Source organism: Lacerta agilis, chromosome Z, assembly GCF_009819535.1.
Source record: "Lacerta agilis isolate rLacAgi1 chromosome Z, rLacAgi1.pri, whole genome shotgun sequence".
Lineage (NCBI taxonomy): Eukaryota > Metazoa > Chordata > Lepidosauria > Squamata > Lacertidae > Lacerta > Lacerta agilis.
Window position 1 is genome coordinate 5,886,653 of NC_046331.1, and position 21,289 is coordinate 5,907,941.

Genomic DNA, 21,289 nt, shown 5'->3' on the forward strand with positions numbered 1-21,289 from the left:
TGCAGTCGTTAACAGTCATCAGCAGGTTTTCCACACCTATCAGCCAATCACCCATTCCCACCACCCTTCTGAGTAATACCCCTCCCCACTCTCTCACTATATATAAGGGTCTGGTGACTTCTATTTCAGTGTATCTGAAGAAATGTGCATGCACATGAAAGCTCATACCAAGAACAAACTTAGTTGGTCTCTAAGGTGCTACTGGAAGGATTTTTTAATTTTTAATTTTGTTTTAAATCTACAGACAATGTGTTGAAGTTTCCATGTTAAGCTATGCTTTAAAATCTCCATGAAAATTGATATCTAATCACACACACACACACACACACACACACACCCATCTTATAAAATGTGTTTTTGATACTTTTTTTGGACCAAGATCATCAGGCAGGCCACAGCTTCCATGTCTTTCTTCCACTTGTTAATTACTCACCTTTCATCCTAAGGGCAGGCCAAAACAGTCTAAAATACCTCATTAAAGGTATCTCAAAGCAAATAACAATCTCAAGAATAGAGTGGGTCAAAAAATATTTATACTTCTTAGATGTCAAAGGATGAGGCAAAAGACAAAATCAAAACAGTATAGTGAAGGCGCCAGACCCACCTTTGTGGGGATGGAATATCACCTTGAAGGAGCTGCCACTGGAAATGCCATTTCCTGGGTCACAACCCCCCTAAAATTGTGAAGTTGGTGTAACTGCTAAGATGGCCCCCTCTCCTGATCTTAACACCTGGGAGGGTCTGTAGGAAGGGGAAGCGCTCATTCAGTTATATGGAGCCTAAGTTGTGTAAGGCTTCCATTTTTCATACACACACACACACACACACACACACACACACACTGTACATAGAAAAGTAGGTACAGAACCTGCCTTTCTCAAATGCTATAGTTCTATATTAATTTCGTTTTCTTTCTGTCTGTCTTTCTGTGTTATATTGGGGTGGTTGTATACCTGTGGGTGAGATTTCAGTCATATGGACCCACACCCGCGATTTCTAGCAGTATATAGCTCAAAGCAAGCTTTACTATCTTTTTGAGAATTACACCTGCATTGAGAGCATTAGAGAAGACTGAAATAAAAGAGATTTTTTTAGATAGAGAGCAGAGAGCAGAAATCATGGGGGAACCATAATGTTATGAATGGGGGGAGGGGGCTACCCTAAACCCAATAAATTTGATTGTTGGGGATATGAAAGGTTAAATACAAGCTACAGAGGAATTCCTGGGCTAGACTTTCCAAAACAACGTAGCCCATACCGGGCCATTGACAACGCAAGAGAACAGTCCTGGCCATGACAAATTGTTTACAATATTATCAATTAAATTAAGTGTTCAGACTGGATAAATGAAATGGATTCGTGAATCAAAGTTCCCAATTTGAAAGGGAGCTTATAGACAATTCAGAATAACTCCTATCTAGAATGCATAAGTTATTACTAGAATGGGAGACAAAGGGTGAACTGGTAAAATCAGCTATGATACATTTGGGCAAGGGATATAGGACATAATATAGGATTTTGTGTGAGGGAGAAATTATGGAAAAAAGATCACATTTACAGCATGTTATAGGGACGCAGGCGGCGCTGTGGGTTAAATCACAGAGCCTAGGGCTTTCTGATCAGAAGGTTGGCAGTTCGAATCCCCGCGATGGGGTGAGTTCCCGTTACTCGGTCCCAGCTCCTGCCCACCTAGCAGTTCGAAAGCATGTCAAGTGCAAGTAGATAAATAGGTACTGCTCCAGCGGGAAGGTAAACGACGTTTCTGTGCGCTGCTCTGATTCGCCAGAAGCGGCTTAATCATGCTGGCCACATGACCCGGAAGCTTTACGCCGGCTCCCTCGGCCAGTAATGCGAGATGAGCACCGCAACCCCAGAGTCAGACATGACTGGACCTAATGGTCAGGGGTCCCTTTACCTTTACCTTTACAGCATGTTATACATTGAAAGAGAATTTTATGAAAACGATGTATAGATGGTATCTGATGCCTAGTAAATTAGCAAAGATGTACAAATCAGAATCAGACACCTGAAGGAATGTACTTTTTATCAAATGTGGTGGACATGTGAAATGGCTAAGGGCTTCTGGGAGATGATCTACAATGAAATGGAGAAAAAAAGTTTTAAAAACGTCTTTTGTAAAAAGACCAGAAGGCTTTCTTTTAAGATTTACTAATTTAGACGTCCCTAGAGATCGGGGGGGGGGAGTTTTTATCCTCAACCACAGCAGTCTGAATAGTATATGCTCAAAAACTGAAAGAGGGTGCAATTCCAACAAGGGAGGAATGGCAGATGCAGTTGATTGAATACACAGAAATGGCTAAGAGACCAGGAAGAAAGAATATTTAAGGAAGGCTGCAAATCATTTATAGAATATTTGAAAAATCATTGTAAACATTAAATTGTTGCAGGATTACAGTGAATTCAGCAGTATAAAGTGAGCTGAGATAAAACTGAAAAAGACAGAATATGGAATACTTAGAATATGCAGCAGTAAAGGACAAATAAAATCAACCTTGTAAGGATGGAATGGAAGTTGATGTTAAATGTATTGTTTGTACTGGGGTGGATGTGAATGTAGAACATCTGTAAAAAGTGAACAGAGATTGGGGGGGATTTGGAAGGTTGCCAAGGTAACTGAGTGTGTTGTCATAGGAAGAATTTGGGGGCATTTGGCACTAGGCTAGGAATATTTGAGAAAAGGCCAGAATGATCTTGGCAGGCTGACTGATAACAGGCTGGGAGAGATGGCTTGGATTCCAGTGCTTCGCTGCTGTGGGAAACAAGCACTTCTTGAGATGACCAGGCTGCAAAATCTAGACTTTCTGTTTGTAGACTAAAGGTGTAAATATGTGTTATTAAACCATATTTCTAAAGGCCTGACAGACTCGACCATGTCCTGTTCACACTGGAACACAGAGTGCCTGGAACCTCCTGGAATCTTGCCACAGCTTGGCAGAGGTTGGGGTGGCATCCTACCTTTGTAACAATACTGCAATTCTAAAGTCAGATTCCAGTTCTCGTATATTGTTGCATTAACTTTCCATTTCTTAACTTTGCTGTATTGTGTAGGTAAACTCTTGTGTTCTTTCCCTCAGGCTCCACAAATCCCACGTACAACCCTGCTATGTATAGAAAAATGTTGATGTTAATAATTGATACAATAGCTGCTATTTTTCCAAGCCATGACTTTTCACATCTGCCTTGAAATAGAATGAAATAATTATAGAGTTGGAAGTAACCCAGAGGGCCATCTAGTCCAACCCTCTCCAATGCAGGGAATTCAACAAAAGCATCCATGACAGATGACCATCCAATATCTGCTTTAAAATTTCAAAGGAAGGACAGTTCACAACCTCCCCAGGAAGACTGTTCCACTGTTAAAGAGCTCTTACTGTCAGAATGTTTATGCTGATTTTAACTCAGAATCTCCTGACTTACAACTTGAAGTCATTGGTTTGAGTTCTACCCTCCAGAGCAGGAGAGAACAAGTTTGCTCCATCTTCCATGTGACAGCCCTTGAGATATTTAAAGCTGGTTATCATATCTCTTCTCAGTCTCCCCTTTTTCAGGCTAAACATCTCAATCTCCTACATCTGTTCATCACAAGGGTTGACTTCTGGATCCTTGATCATCTTAGTTGCCCATTTCTGCATACGTTCCAGCTTGTCAAAATGCTTCCTAAATTGTGATGGGCAGAATTGGACACAGTATTCCAGGTCTGACCAAAGCAGAATGGAGTGGTACTATTACTTCCCTTGATCTGCACACTGTACTTCTGTTGATGCAGCCTAGAATAGTGTTAGCCTTTTTTTGCTGCTGCATCACCCTGTTGACTCATATTAACCTTGTGGTCCACCAAGACCCTTAGATCCTTTTCACATGTACTGCCAGTAAGTCAGGTGTCCCCCATCCTATATTTGTGCATCTAGTTCTTCTTGCCTAAGTGTAGAACTTGACATTTGTTCCTATTGAAATCATTTTGTTTGCTTGGGCTCAGTTCTCCAATCTGTTAAGTTCATTTTGAATTCTGAATCTTCCTCTGCAGCATTATGTACCCCTCCCACTTTGGTGTCATCTGCAATTTTGATGAGCATCCCCTCAGTTCCTTCATCCAAGTACAGTCGTACCTTGTTTTGGAACAAGGATCCGTTCCACACATGTGCGGAGCGGTTTGTGCTTCTGCGCATGCGTAAGTGGCAAATCCGGAAGTAACCCGTTCTGGTACTTCTGGGTTTGCCGCGGACATTCGCCGGAATGGATGCTAGATGAGGCGGACGTTTGTGGAGGTATTACTGTATACTTACAAAGACGCTGAACAACAATGGGGCCAGGACAGAACCCTGTGGCACCCCACTTATCACTTTTCTTCAGGATGACAGAGAACCATTAATGAGTACTCTTTGGGTTTGATCAGTCAACCAGCTATAAATCCACCTAAAAGTTACCTTGTTCAACCCACATTTTATCAGCTTCCTCAAGAGAACATCATGGGGGACATTGTCAAAAACCTAACTCAAATCAAGATACACTACATCCACAGCATTTCCCTGATCCACCAATTCCATAAAAAAAGAAAAGAAATCTTATTGGTCTGGCATGACTTATTTTTGAGAAACCCATGCTGGGTCTTAGTAATCACAGCATCCTTTTCTAAGTGCTCACAGACCGACTCTTCAGTTATCTGTTCTAGGACCTTCCCTCATTTTGATGTCAAGCTCACCGGTTGGTTGTTGTCTGGGTCTTCCTTTCCCCCCCTTTTGAAGATAGGGAAAACATTTGCTGATCTCCAGTCTGCTGGGACCTCACCTGTTCTCCAAGAATTATCCAAGATCATAGACAAAAGCTCTGAGATTGTATCTGTAAGCTCCTTTAACTCCCTTGGATGGAACTCACCAAGCCCTGGAGATGGAGTTAAACTAGCTAGATGTTTGCTTACTACCTCTTTTCCTATCTTGAGCTGCAGCTTCCTCCTTATATCAGTTGTTCTGTTATCACCAGGTTTGGGATTGCTTTCATTTTGGGTGAAGACAGAGGCAAAGTAGGTGCTGAGCATGAGACTCTTAATGTCAGGGTAATGGGTTCACGCCCCACATTGGGTGAAAGATTCTTGCATTTCAGGAGATTGGACTAGATGACACTCATGGTCCCTTCCAACTGTATGCTCCTATGATATTTAAGCAGTTCTACCTTCTCTTTGTCACCCAGTAGCATTTTTCTGTCTTCTCCATGCAAAGGGTGTAGCACTTGATTGTTCTTCCTCTGAAGAAACCATTATTATTATTATTATTATTATTATTATTATTATTATTATTAACATGCATTTTCCACAATTTTATACATACATCAAATAATACATTTTTATGTTTATGAAAATACCCTGATGTTGGGAAAGATGGAGGGCACAAGGAGAAGGGGACGACAGAGGATGAGATGGTTGGACAGTATTCTCGAAGCTACTAACATGAGTTTGGCCAAACTGTGAGAGGCAGTGAAGGATAGGCGTGCCTGGCGTGCTCTGGTCCATGGGGTCACGAAGAGTCGGACACGACTGAACAACAACAACAACACATCAAACATCAATTTTATACATACATCAAACATCACTTCCATTAGGACTTCCCAAGGACTTGTTGTTGTAATTATTATTATTATTAGCCAATTGTTTTTATTGATTTTCCAATTTTAACCCAATTATATAAATGATACCAATTATTTCCAAATTACAATTTGATTTGAGTGGTTTCCCGCACACTGTTCTTGATGCGTCCTTATCATCTGATATTACTGCATTTCATATTCTTATTTACTTCTAGTTACATTCAATTTTACAAAATTATCACTTAGTCAACCGTTGCATTGCATTCTTAATTATTTTTGTTTGTGTTATTATTTAACTTTTCATAAAACTTCAAGTGGGGAACAATAGCTCTTTTCTTTTCAGTCTGTGTGTGTCAAGTCTAACAAATCCAGTTGTTGATTTCATTGGCCTTGTATGTCTGTCCCTTATGTCTCTTTCTGTGACATCCTTGGGCTGCATTCTTCTCATTCTTCCCAGCATGGTTTGGGGCGGAGCTGTGGACTGTGGTCTCAAGGTTAACTCCTTCCTTGTCTCTGCTCCTGCCTTCCATCCCATAATAGGCAATTCCAGATAAACAGTAGTCCTCTCATTTCCGCTGGTTGGCTGAATCAACAAGTTTCAGAGATTTGCCATTTCCCTCCTCAGTCTGGGAAAGGATAGAATATTTCTCTCCAAACAAAGCAACTGGCAGTCCCAGCCACAGCTTTTTAACCTCTCTTGCAAGCCTGAGCTCATTCTGAGCTTTAATCCCCCTGACCTGCCCCTGCAACTGTTGGCTACTCATGTGATTTCCCCATTCTTCCATTTCTTATCCATGCCCTTCTTAATTCTCAGCTCATCTGTTGGCTCCTTATGCAGCCACACTGGTTTCCCTAGATGCCTCCCAATTTCCTTTAGTTGGAATTGTCTGCATTTGGGCCTTCAATATTTCTCTTTTTAGAAACTCCCATCCATCTTGAACTCCCTTCTCTTTGAGTATTTATGACCATGGGATCTCACCCAGTAGCTCCTTCAGCTTTTTGAAACCGGCTTTCTTGAAGTCCAGAATGCATGTCTGATTAAACTCAGCTTTCCCTTGCCTGTGTATCATGAAACCCAGGAAGACAATAATTGTATGATTCTAACTATGGCATTAGGGAAGTTTGCTGTTGAAGTGCCAACCCTGTAAAGTAGTCTTGTAACCCACTGTACGGTCTCTCGGGTTGTCTGGGCTTATAAATTTGCAATAACATTATTAGCCATGTGAGCCACGACAGATCTTGCGGAAAGGGAATACACTTCTTACACTTGCTTCACCTGCCCTTGTCTGATTTCTCTGTCTCCTAGTTGCCCTCAATTCTTGGAACCACTGTGTCAGTTAACCTCACTGACTTAATAGCAATAGTTTATTGTATTTAGCAAACTCCTAAGCAAGAGTTGTGAGTTTTATCACCCCACTGCAGGCTTTCTTTGAATGTGTGATCTTTTTTAAAAAGGTGTCACCTGCTGTGAAACTGAACACACTGAGTAATTGCAGCAGGCCTTTAAGACCTTTGCAGACATGTAATTTACAGAGCTCTTGTACTGTTGGAGTTTGTCATGTACATGCGAAGTCACATACTTTGTCTTAAACTTTTCACCAAATTCTTGGTTGCCAAGGAAACCAGCAAGTATTGGCAGATGGAGAGAAATTCGTAGTTGCACCTGAAACTTGTCCTTGGCTTGCGTGGGTATGGAAACTCTGGGAGGAAAAAATGCTTCCTCTGTTTGCGGCTCTGGAGAGACTAGCAAAGTAGGAAGTATAGGGCTAGACAGACACAGCATCCAACTTGGTATAAAACAACTTACAAAGTCCCTGCAGTATGAGTAGCTTTCTTGATGTGTGCTGAATTGGACTTCACGTCCAGTATTCTGTTTCTTGTGTAGTTACAGGTGGGTAGCCGTGTTGGTCTGCCATAGTCGAAACAAAATAGGAAATTCTTTTCAGTAGCACCTTAGAGACCAACTGAGTTTGTTCTTGGTATGAGCTTTCGTGTGCATGCTGTTTCGTGTGTATCTGAAGAAGTGTGCATGCACACGAAAGCTCATACCAAGAACAAACTCAGTTGGTCTCTAAGGTGCTACTGGAAAGAATTTCCTATTTTGTTTCTTGTGTATTTTGTGATGCAGTTGTTTGGAGTATGGGGTGTTAGGAGGGGAGGGGTAGTACCTTTGGTGGGGGACACATTGTGTTTCTTCTGGGGTAGTTTGTACACCTTTGATCCACACCCTGCACTCAGCTCTCACCTGTGGCTCCTAGAAACTGTCAGCGTGCAACAGTGGCCAAACCCTTGAAAATGACTTTGACTGGGCAGCCAAACCAACTAAAGGTAGCTGATGGGTCTTAAACCCTTGGTGAGTTGTGGACTTCCCCTGCATGCCAAGACAATTCTGGCAGATTGAGCAAATCACACCAATAATGAGTCCAACTGACAAGAAGGTGGTTTCTACACATACCTTAGAGGGAAGTGAGAAGCAGATGGAGTTCATTAACTCCGGAAGGTACCCCATCTAAGAGAAGAGAAGAGAAGAGAAGAAAAGAAAAGAAAAGAAAAGAAAAGAAAAGAAAAGAAAAGAAAAGAAAAGAAAAGGCCAAGGAGTAAATCCTACACAGATCTGGAGTGGGGTCTGGAAGATGGTTGGATTGCATCTTATGTACCTCCTTCCATCACCTCTTGCAGCCAAGATGGTGCCAAACATATTGTTCTACTTTCCTTTGGACCACATCAGTGACACCGAGAGCGGGGTCTTGCTATCTGGGAAGCCCAGGACCTCCATACTCACAGCCCAGGCTTGCTGCCCAAAGAGATAACTTCAGTGCTGCTAACATGGCAATTTGACTTCACTCCTTTGAGAGTGCCAACATGTTAGGAAACTGATTTGTTGAAGGCTTCCATAATTGTGCCTTGTGCGACTTCTCACTTTGAACTTCAGTTCTCCCCACTTTGCCCGGATCACACAAACCGCTTTGAAATCACCCCTTAGTTTGAAAAGCAACATGCTGCATTTCTGGGTATCATATGGGGGTAGCAGTGGGGTGGCCTGCTTTTGAAAATAGTCAGATCCTCACATCTTTATCAGTCACTTGTCCCTAAGGCCACCTGCAGCTCTCTCTGCCTCCTCCCTTTGGAGGGAAGCACCTGGATCCTGGAATGTAAGGGCATAAAAGATGCCCCCCACATGCACCCACCCATATCCACACCCAAATATATTGCACTTTTCTTTGAATTTGAATTGTAAGTCGCCTTGAAAGAAAATGCTGCCCGAAAGGCACAGGATCAATATACTAATAAAATGTGTCCACCCAAACCCGCATTGGGCTCATGGAATGAATTCTGCAGCCCTTGGGTTTCTGGTGTACGAGTTCCCCATAGACTTTGCTGTCTCCTATATAACTGGAGCTGCCATTCCCACTTTCTTTCTTCTACTGCTGACTGAGATAAGGTTGGAGAAGCAGCTGGTGTAGTTGGTGCAGTTGTTGGCTCCTATGGCAATACCATACCGTAACAAGTCCTCCTCATCCATCTTCTCCTTCCTTCCCACCCCCCAACCCCTCTCTCCCTGAATCATAGGGTTATGGAGAGAAGTTTAGCCATTTAAATCAGGATCACTGCCTCTAAGGCATTACATCATGCTTGTGGTACCTGGCTAAGAGCAGGGGTCCCCAGACTTCCTCCAGCACTGATCACGCGGTGGGCCGGAGGGCAGGGGAGCACATGCCCACACGCTATTTTCAGCGCACTTTCGGGTCGACACGCTATTTTCGGGTGCACGGGCCTCCGCAGACCTGGAAGTGTGTCGGAAATGACGCTTGCACATGCACATAAGCTATTTCCGGTGCTCCGCTGACCCGAAAGTGGGCAGCTGCGCTGTGCCGGTAAGAGCGGGCGGTGGGGAGCGGATAAATGAGCCCCTCGGCCTGCATCCAGCCCGCGGGGCTTAGTCTGGGGACCCCTGGCTTAGAGAGTAATGGAAACATGGGTCTGGAAAGGGATCATTGCTGTCTTTTGTGGCAGCATCACATGTAAATGCATCCCTAAGTATTAAGAGGAGGGAGGGAGAAATTTGATTCAGTTCACATTTAAAAGCAAACCTACCTCATTCAAGAGTAATGCACAGACATGCATTAGGAGAAACTACTTTGCAAAAATCTGTACATTAGGCAAAATCACATGCAAGTACCATGTTTTGCCGAAAATATGACATACCCATAAAATAAGCCATAGCAGGATTTCTATGCATTTGCACAATATAAGCCATACCCCAAAAATAAGACATAGTGATGCAGCACCTCCCTTAAGACGGCCTGGATAGGCATGGCTATGCAATGTACCGACACAGAGCGGTTAAAATAAGACATCCCCCAAAAATAAGCCATAGTGTGTTTTCTTGAGAAAAGAATAATATAAGACAGTGTCTTATTTTTGGGAAAACATGGTATGTATGTTAAGATAATTTGCACTAAAATGCTACTGAATTTTCATGGGAACTTTTTTTTTTTCCTTTTCCAAAAGAAGAATGTAAACTTCTGTAGAAATGTGGAGAACTAAATTTAAGACTGGAAAGATGAGAAACTGAAATGGACTGATTCACCCATCCCTGACTAAGAGTAGACTCCCACTCCATGCTTCTAGTTCAGGCATAGGCAAACTCCGGCCCTCCAGATGTTTGGGACTACAGTTCTCATCATCTCTAGCTAACAGGACCAGTGGTCAGGGATAGTGGGAATTGTAGTCCCAAACATCTGGAGGGTTGGAGATTGCCTATGCCTGTTATAGTTATTATAATCTCCGGGTATAGGGCGGTATATACCGTAAATTCAATAAATAAAATAAAAATAAAGAGATGCCAGCTTCAAACTCCCACTCAGCCATGAAGCTGATACCAGACTGGAGGCAAACAAGTTGCTATGACATAGCGTAATCTGAGGACTTGCAGTCCTGGCATTGGTAGGTACCCCCCTCCCAATAAAAAACGGAACCACCTTACTTATAGGGCTACATTTTGTCTTGGATTCCTATATCACTCAGATCTTGATCTAAGTTGGAATCTGTTGTCCCTATGGATCCTGCTGCCTGAGGTGGTCACCTCACTTTGTGTCCTGGCCTGCTCAGAAGGTTTCCAGTGTGTCATCCTGAGTGCCTCTGTTGGCCGTTAGCAGAAAGCATGAATGGGGACACTCCTCTAGGGTTCTAACTACCTACTTGGGCATATAGCTGATGGCTCTGGGATTTTGAGAACAGTATTTTTTCTGCATGTTCCCCTTACTCAGTACCTCTACAACTGGGCTTATCTGAACATGGGACACCTGGGGTTGTGTCCAACTAAGTTTTACTCAGACTGGACCCATTGAAATCAATGGTCTTATGTCAGATTCAGCTCATTAATTTCAGTGGGCCTACTCTGAGTAGAATTAGTATTGGGCACAACCCTTCATCTACATTGGTATAGGTATCCAAACCAGAGTTGAGCCAGAATGCCCAGAAGACTTTTTTTTCTGAGAAGGTGACTTAAGTGCCCTTACAAACTGCAGTTCCCAGGAATATTTTGGGGAACTAAATGATATTAGAGTGCTTATTAATGTATGCTGTGAATATGTCCTCTGAATCAAAGCCACAGGACAGGCATACGAAACCAAAGAAGTTCTCCTGCCTGATTTCATGTTTGTTGGAGGAACACTGTTGCAGGCACTTCTCAGATGCATGTCAGCCATAAAGGCTGGATAGTTTTATGTTATAAAGCTATATGGCCAGGCTGCCCTTGTGGGGTTTTTTTTTTTTTTGGTAGCAGTGATTCCTTGGTTTCCCTGTAGCTATATACTCTCCCTACCTCCCTTCTATATCCCAATTTCCTTCCCAGCTTCTGTATTCATTGTCTCATGTCCCCCAGACTGTTAGTATTTTCCCAGAAGGGTTCCAGTCCATACTGGAACTTTAGATTTGCACATTTTAGATGGATGAATGGGCTGCACTTCCCTAGCTCAACAAATCCACATTCATTCATTCATTCATCCATTCATTTTAGATTTGGGAAGTGACAGTGAAATGCATTGAAAAGTGTGAGATGAACAAAATGATTAACAGAAAGATGTGTAAGTGCCCCACAAGTAAATTATGATGAATGCTCATTGTCATCTAACTGCCCTGCAAACAAATCAGAACAAATGCTCAATAAAGACTTAATATAATCTAACATTCCTGCAAGCTTTGTGCAAGCAAATCAGGATGGATGCTGAATTAAATAGGTTGACTGAAGGGGCCCTCTGTCTGCCTGATTATTCCAGTAGTGGGCTGACTCCCCCCCCCCACCTTTTCCCCTGTTTGTCTTCTGATAGATGGGTAAGTTATTGATTCATCCCTCTCATCGTGCAGTTGTGTCTGTGTGACACACAAATGGATATATATTTTCATAAGTAAATTTTTGATACGCCCTGTTCACTGCTTCTGCAGCAGGCACAGTATTCCAGAAAAAAAGTGAAATGTGTGTAGAATCGCTCAAAACAAGCAGCCCTTTAGAAGATCCCTGGGGCATGGAATGTGGCAGGAAAAGGTCTGGTTTGTCTCCTTCACGCACATCAGTCTCTTCCCCATGTGCTCAGAGGCTTTGCTTGGAGGACCTGCCAGCAGTTTTCTCCAAAGCAACCTTTTGTTCTCAGCTTCCTCTGGGTATGGCAGTCAGCCCTCTCCTGTTTCATTGTCACCTGCTCTTGTCAGACCTTCATATTTAAATAATAATCCTTCTATCGTATCAAACGGTTCAATGGAAGAATCCTGCCTGATACATAACAGCCCTTTTTTCTGCTTTCTTTCATTGTGGCAAAAGAAGGAGAATGCCAGCTTGTTCATCTCATTTGAACACTTGGTTTCCCTCTCGTCTGTTCTCACTCACTCATACTCTGACGAGGTTAATATTTAATACATCCAGCTGCTCAGTCAAGTCCACCAAGCCTTCTGCCTTAGTGGCTGCAGCAGCAAGTGACACTTTTCACCTTGCTTGAAAAGGGTGGCCCTACTTTACGTAGGAAAGCACTGTTTATGTATGCGATGACAGCAGCAAGAATACTATTTGCCCAGGGATGGGAAGAAGAAAGAGCCCCATCGAAACGAGAATGGATAATGAAGATGATGGACTATGCGGAGCTGGCAAGGCTGACCGGGAAGATCAGGCACCAAGAAGATAATAAATTTAATAATGGCATAACTTTGTAGAATATATTAAAGAACACTGTAAAAATCTAAAAACGTTAGCAGGATTGACGTAGCACTTGTGATTTAAAATAACAAAGGATAAAAATTAAGTATAATAATTTGGATAAATGCAACTAAAAAGATAAAGGGGCCCATTTGCGGACGACTAAGGAAGATACATTTTGGAAGCCAAGGGAGGGGTGGAGGGAAGTCCGGGGGTTCAGGGAACCCCATAAAGTTACTGATATGGACTATGGTTTACTGTAAACATGTGTTTAAAAAATTGTGTTGTTTTTTTTCCTTTTCGAAACTTTGAAAATACTTTTTTATAAAAAAAAAGAAAAGAAAAGGGTGACCCTTTCTCTATCCAGCTGTTGCCACCAGACTCTGCCACTCTCTCAGTGTTATTCTTAGCCTTTAAAATTCTGGACCATCATTGACCTGATTACGTCAAAGGCCTCCTTTTCCCATATGGACCCTCTTGTGTTTTAAGACACTTTTGGACACTCTGTGCCTTTATGTGAGCAAGCATGAGAGATAGGGCGGTCTTAGTGGTGCCATCTGGAATACCTTCCTGATGGAGATTTGACAGGCTCCCTTTTTGCTGTCTTTTAGACAGAAACTGAAAGCCCCCACCTCTTTAAAGGTAGACTTTTAAATACAGTGTTACAGGTTTGGAGGGTCAGTCTGGGTGATCCTGGGTATTTGTTTAGAATCTAGTAGGAGAGGCTGCAGAACCAGCCAGACAATTTTGATAATGGCATTACCTGGCCAGATAAGTATGATGATTTACATATCTAAGACACATAACTGGGCCTTTTCTTACCACACCTGGTTGAATGCCACTTCATCCTGGGATGGGGAATAAAAGGGCAAGGGTGTGTGTGTGTGTATGTACAGTATGTGAGGTTTTTTTGCGGGGGGGGGGTTGGCTGATGCTGGAAGCTTGAGATCCCTGGAACCCTAATGGGAAAGTAAGATCTGCTGGGGCATTAATTGGTGAGCCCCTCTATCCTGTGCTCAGGTGGATATATGTGTAAATAAAACTATGTATGGTAAAGACACCGCAGTCTCCACTGACCTTCATTCCAAGGAAATAGAACCCTGGGTGAGCTGAGGCACTCCTGGAGTTTCTCTCCACTCAGATATTGGGGTGTATGCAACAAGATGATTCCCGAAACTGATTTGTTTATTTGTGCTTGTTAAACTAGTGGGGCTGTTCTTTCATGCAGTTAAAACAACTCCAAAACAGCACATGGGAACTAGATTAGCATGTTGAGAAGGAATTGCTATTGTCTAAAACTCAATCACTCTATTTTTCTGTGTGCAGGGAATTGAGGCCCCATGTGTATTTGAGGTCTTAACTTGATAGTTTATCACCTCTGAAAGAAAAGCCTCGTGTGATCTTTGTATCTGGCAGCAATACAAAGAACAGAAAAAGAACAACAACAAAAAATCCCACCCTCCTCATATAAGTAGCTTTAATTTCAACCCCCCCCCCCTTAGCTTCACCAGTGGGCACACTGAGCTAGTTTTAACAGCACCTTTCTCCCCCAAGGGAAGAAGCAATGCTGTCAACCTATTTCGAAACCATCAATGACCTTCTCTCCTCCTTCGGGCCAGTTCGAGACTGCTCGCGCAACAATGGTGGCTGCACCCGAAACTTCAAGTGTGTGTCAGACCGCAAAGTGGATTCGACGGGCTGCGTGGTATGTACACCTCTGAATTCCTCAGAAAGAGAAACAGCATATGAGGCTAGGGGGCGGGGGAAATGATTTGGTTAATACCGGCGTTCAGATCCTACCTAGGGTTCAGCTAGGTGATGGTATCCTGAGCACGCATTGTATGCTAAGGTTGCTTGTCCAACTTAGGGATTAGCCAGGCAGTAGCATCCTGCACTCTCATTCTCTAATTTGGCGACTGGGAGTGCAAAAGTGACCTGGTAAAAACGGGGAGATGTGCATCCTCAACATAACTGCTATAGAAAGGCAAGTGTAATTAATTAAATGTTAAAACTTCCAACAGAAAGTGCTTATTAGTATCCTGGCTTCATCACTTTGTTGACATGCTTTAAGCATCGCTGTGCACAAATTCAAAGGGTTTCTTTCTCCAGGTCCTTGCAAATCTCCTTCCTCAAAAAGATGCCTGCATTGCAGGGATTTGGACTAGATGGCCTTCAGAGTCCCTTCCAACTCTTCAGTGCCATTGTTGTTGTTTTTCTCTTCCCCCCTTCCTGCAACAAGCAAAGTGTTGGAAACATCAGACTGTTCTTGATTTGATTACTGAGGATATTTATGTCACTGACAATGTACAAAGTTGCTTAAATCAAACAGCTTTATTTTTTCAGTGACTGTTTCTCCCGTTGTCCCTCCTCCCCCAATTTGTCTGACACTTTACCCTACAATCTGTGCCTTTCAGATATTGTCATCTGGAGAGAGGGATGACGACTGTACTGGACCACTTTTAGAAGTCAATATGCATTATGACACTAGAAGTGATTCATGGAATCCTAGAGTTGGAAAAGGTCCTGAGAGCCATCTAATCCAACCCCTGCAATGCAGGAATCTGGGGCTCACACCCACAACCCTGAGATTACGAGGCTCATGCTCTACCAAGAAACTGATGATAAATGGCAGCCCCGCCTCTCTATTTACATTGTGTGGGGTGCTGAAAGCGGGAATTGAAATCCATGTCATCCAGGGGGGATAGGATTCCTCCCTCCCCTACCCTCCCTCAAAGTAGCTGCATCTGTACTGAAAGGGATGCAGACTTCATGAGCCTGGTGGTGCCATTTGTGTGTGAAAAAGAGTTTGCAAGCAAAAACACCTACACATCCACACAAAAAGGTGTGTATGTATATATTGAGGGGTGTGTGTGTGGAAATGCAGGTGTTTCTTCCAGTTCTCTCTGTTTTCAATTGTTATCTATGAAGAGCAAACACTTTCGCAAATTTGATGCCTAGTGCACACTTCTCAGCATTTGGTAGAACGATGCACCCTGAAGTCACAGAAGTCTACGTTTGCCATCTTTCCCTTTTCATTACTTCAGCCCCCTTTTTTCCATTTTGAAATATTTGTTTGAGGTGGGATAGGGAAGCAGATGAGGCCAATCCTTTCAGGAGAGAAACACCCATACATTTTGCCTCTGTTGCCATTGGAAAGGTCTCTCCTGCACCAGTTGCTCGGGTGTCCCTTTTCTTCTCAGTCTGTGCCCTGGTCTGTGGTGACCCCACTCCTGGTATCCAGAACTAATTGCATACATAATAATAATAAGTTGCATTCCCCTCTGGCTTCAGTGCAGTTTCTGTGCAATTGATATCATACCTCCAGACACGTTGTTCTTCTAAGCAAAATTTCTCACTTTCTCTTTGCACCCAGCCTGTCACATCATTATTTTCAAACTCACTCTATCTTTTTGTTTGTGAGAGAGAGAGAGAGAGAGAGAGCACATCTACACGATGCTGCCTGTGATTTGGCTGAAGCTAGGAGTGAAAACAAAGTGCATCTGACTGTCTGTCTCTCATCCCACTTCCAGCATATCTCTCTGTATTTATAGAGCTTGGGCTGCCATCTGGTCAATGCTATACCTGTAATTCACTCTTCTTTGCTAACTGGTTATTTTTTCTTTTTAAAAAAATCTCTACTTCAGTGCTAGACAAAAGTTATTTAAATATGTAGATTCAATTTTATTTTGACCTTTCGGGTAGCAAGTCCCACAGTTACACAGAAAGAAATTTTTGGGAAAGTAGGGTAGGGGGGCGCGTGGCGCTGTGGGTTAAACCACAGAGCCTAGGGCTTGCTGATCAGAAGGTTGTCAGTTCGAATCCCTGCAATGGGGTGAGCTCCCGTTGCTTGGTCCCAGCTCCTGCCCACCTAGCGGTTCGAAAGCACGTCAAAAGTGCAAGTAGATAAGTAGGTACCGCTCTGGTGGGAAGGTAGATGGCGTTTCCGTGCGCTGCTCTGGTTCGCCAGAAGCGGCTTAGTCATGCTGGCCACATGACCCGGAAGCTGTACGCTGGCTCCCTCGGCCAATAAAGCGAGATGAGCGCTGCAACCCCAGAGTCGTCCACAACTGGACCTCATGGTCAGGGGTCCCTTTACCTTTACCTTTACTGCATATCATATGTCACTCCAATTTTCCAGTTATCCATTATATCCAAAGTCTTGGTTACCTTACAAGAGATATTTTAAACCTACTAACGAGTTCAAATTCTTACAGTGGTCTTCCAGATCTAGTATAAATTTCTCCTATTCTTTATTCAAGTTTTGGTCTTCCTGATTTCTGATTTCCCCGGTCATTTTTGCCATTTCTGCACAGTCCAGCAATTTGTTCTGCCATTCCACTCTGGTAGGAACCTTGTCATCTTTCCAGCTCTTGGCTATCAGCATCCTAGTGGCTGTCGTTGCGTACATGATTAGGTTCTTTTGCTCCTTTGGTAATTCTGCACCTATAATTCCTTAAAAAGCCTCTCCCCCCTCCAATATAATTTTAAACATACCCCCCCAGTTCATTACATGTCATTTCCCAGAATTCTTTTATTACCTTACAGATCCATCCTTCTGAAAATGGTCCTCACTGTGGTGGTCAACCTCTTTCCTGGCTTTATCACTTCAGACTACAGGTGGGGTGGGGGGCGTGGGGCTTACATATTTAAGTGATCCTTCAAACCACAATAAATTTAAAAATGTTAAATCTTTGCATGTAGAAAGCCAGCATGTCATAAGGAAGGAGTCTTAAAGAGTCTTCTCCCTGCCATGCTAGTTTTCTCTGCGCAGGGCTGTGTTTAATATGGAGAAGCAGTCTTTTCATGTGAGCCCCACCTGCAGTCTCAGGTGACATTAACAACCAAGGCAGAGCTAGACCACTTCAGTGCAAAAAGGTCCTGAGAAGGGGAAAATACAGAGCTGGATGTTTTAACATCCAGGAAAGGAGGAATGGCTAAATTGAGAGAGTAATTTGGAAGCAGGAGGGAGAACAGTTGTCAGGCTTTATAAATCAGCAACAATGGTGCTAGACAAACTCCCATAGATACATTGTGGCTATTTTATTTTATTTTTATTGAAAAATATATGTATATCTGGCACCTGCAATATTAAATTATAACTAAGGAGAATCCCTCATTCTGTTGAGACCTTCATTTCTGAGTTCTGCACATTGGTTGCCTCAGGGGGACACTTAGCAAAATGCAGGATATTGTGACTTGTGCTAAGATGCTCAGGAGACAGTTGAATTTGAACATCTGAAGCTAAAAAAAGATGGATTGGTCTTGTAAAGGGCATTAAAAAAAACCAGCGTAATGTGAGAGGAGGAAATAGAGGTTTGTTTGTTTTTTTATTAAGTAAAACATTTGTAGTGTGTTGCCTTAGGAAGAGTTGTTACTTTTGGAAAGCAGGTGACGTATTAATGCAGATGCTGCTAATAAGAGCCAGATGACAAGATTTAAAAGTTCTGCAAATATCGGTATTCCAGGGACATTGAAACAGTGAGGAATAGAAGGATAGAAGTTGCTATGTACAGAGGTGGTTCACGCCTGTCCTTTCGTAAAAAGAGCCCTGCTGTGAATCATGTCAAACCCACCTCCCTGAAACCGGTTGTTATTCAGAGGAACAGAGCTAAAATGAGATGCAGTCAAAGCCATTCCTTGCTGATAGACCTATCACCCTCCATGAACTTATCTAATCTCATTTTAAAGCTTTCTTAATCAATGACCCTCAGCACCTTGTGGCATTCTGCATCAATCTCATTTGGTATCTCCTAAGTTCCAGTGTTAATGGAGATGAACATTGTTTCCATCAACTTTATGTATGCCATACATTAAACAAAAACCAACCCTCAGTCATGTCCCTCTGTTGATTTTGCATTTCTCCAAGCTATGTCCAAATGGGCTGCATCAATAGGAGCATAGCATCTAGATCAAGGGAAGTAATAGTACCACTATATTCCGCTCTGGTCAGACTTCACCTGGAATACTGTGTCCAGTTCTGGGCACCACAGTTCAAGAAGGATACTGACAAGCTGGAATGTGTCCAGAAGAGGGCAACCAAAATGGTCAAAGGCCTGGAAACGATGCCATATGAGGAACGGCTTAGGGAGCTGGGTATGTTTAGCCTGGAGAAGAGAAGGTTAAGGGGTGATATGATAGCCATGTTCAAATATATAAAGGGATGTCATATAGAGGAGGGAGAAAGGTTGTTTTCTGCTGCTCCAGAGAAGCGGACACGGGGCAATGGATTCAAACTACAAGAAAGAAGATTCCACCTAAACATTAGGAAGAACTTCCTGACAGTAAGAGCTGTTCGGCAGTGGAATTTGCTACCAAGGAGTGTGGTGGAGTCTCCTTCTTTAGAGGTTTTTAAGCGGAGGCTTGACAGCCATCTGTCAGGAATGCTTTGATGGTGTTTCCTGTTTGGCAGGGGGTTGGACTGGATGGCCCTTGTGGTCTCTTCCGATTCTATGATTCTATGAAATGCTCCCAAGCAAGCCCCTTCCTCGGGTCAAGCTCATGTTGGGAGCCAGTTCAAGGCTGGAAGGTAAAGGAAGGAGGGACTCTGGTCACATGACTTTCGCCAAAGAATTACAGAAACTGTAGTTTAAAGCTACTGAGAATTATACTGCAATATATTCAATGCTGCAGAAATGCCCAGGAAAACAAAAATATATCTTTTCCTAGCTCTAAAGTAATGACAAGGCTGGCAAGAGGCAGGTTTCAGTAAGAAGAGCATTGCACAAATGGGGAACAATAACAGAGAAAGTGCATTCTTTTGTCTCCATGTTCTAGATCTGCTTCAGAGGTGGCACATAGAGAAAAGCTTCAGATGATGGCTTCAGGATTTGGATATTAATTGTAAATCCTCTAATAAATCCCGTCAGTCCTAGGTCATGGGAACAGACTGCTGGATAGCTCTATGACCCATCTAGTCCAGCAGCCTGTTTTCACACCAACCACCCAGGCACCCAGTAGACAGAAACTGGCATTCAGAGCATGGATTCCTCTGACCATGGAGGCAGAGCACAGCCATCATGACTGACAGCCACTGATAGCCTTTGATATCCTCCAGGAATTTTCCTGATCCTCTTTTAAAGCCATTCCAGCTGGTAATGGCCTTGGCAGCACCCACAGTTTAATCTTGATTGTTGGGCTTTGGCTGTGCTCTTTCTTTCTTTCTTTCTTGGTGGGGAATATGTAAAGGATGTGTAGACTTTTGAAGAAATCCATGACCTGGAGGCATGGAAAAGCAGATATGGGTGAGTATATGGGTGAAAATGGTAGGGCATAGAAGCAACAGTGACCTTACTGTGGTCTACTATAGACCACCAAGCCAGACTCAAGACTACAGTGATGCCTTCCTAGAGCAGATTACCAAGCATTCATATAGGAGAGATACAATAGTCATGAGAGACTTCAACTTCCTTGATATTAGTTGGGACTCAATCTCAAATTCTACCAAGAATGTAAGATCCGACAAATCCCGCTGTTGCCTTGCTGTCAATTTCATTTACTACAAGGGGATCACATGGTCCTCACCAACAGGGAAGAACTGATTGACAAAGTGAAAGTACAGTGGACGCTCGGGTTGCGAATGTGATCCGTGCAGGAGGCGTGTTCGTAACCCACAGCGCCGCGTCTGCGCACGCGCATGATGCAATTTGGTGCTTATGCACAAAGCACAATTTAGTGTTTCTGTGCATGCGCAAGCACCGAAACCTGAAAGTAACCTGTTCTGGTACTTCCAGGTTCGGCGCATCCGTAACCCGAAAACGTGCAACCCGCAGCGAGTGCAACCACAGCAAGGTATGACTGTACCTGGGAGGAATTGATCATGTCCTTTTGCGTTTCATGAAACAGAGGCAAGGGAAAGCTGATTGTAGTCAGACACACACTCTGGGCATGGTCAGAAATACTCAATGAGAAGGGAGTATTTAAATGAATTCAAATCTCCAGGAAATGATGAGCTGCATCTGAGGGTACAAAAGGAGCTTGCAGATGTAATTTCAGAGCCTTTGTCTATAATCTTTGAGAATTCTTGGAGAACAGGTAAGGTCCTGCAGACTGGAGATGGGCAAATATTGCCCCCATCTTAAAAAAAGGGGGGGAGTAGTCTCAGGTAACTACTTACTGGTGGGCTTGACACTGATACCAGGAAAGGTCCTAGAACAGATAATTCAGCAGTAGGTCTGTGAACATTTAGAAATGAATGCTGTCATTACTAAGACTCAGCATGGGTTTCTGAAAAACAAGTCATTCCAGATGGATCTCATTTCTTTTTTTAGATAGAGTTCTGAGCTTGGTGGATCAGGGGAATGCTGTGGATGTAGTGCATCTTGATTTCAGTTAGGCTTTGAGGAAGTCCTCCATGATATTCTCTTGTGGAAGCTGGTAAAATGTGGGTTGAACGAGGTAATTGTTAGGCAGATTTGTCACTGATTGATGGACCGAACCCAAAGAGTACTCATTAATGGTTCCTTGTCATCCTGTGAGAAAATGACAAGAGGGGTCCCTCAAGGT

At 43.1% G+C, this 21,289-nt stretch overlaps 1 protein-coding gene across 1 annotated transcript in view; it reads left to right on the top strand.

The window, feature by feature from the left end:
• Positions 1 to 21,289, top strand: part of ASTN2 (astrotactin 2) — a 627,871-nt gene that overhangs the window by 383,161 nt on the left and 223,421 nt on the right. The window contains 1 exon segment of the mRNA XM_033137815.1: positions 14,340 to 14,492. Within this exon segment, the coding sequence (XP_032993706.1) occupies positions 14,340 to 14,492 (153 nt within the window).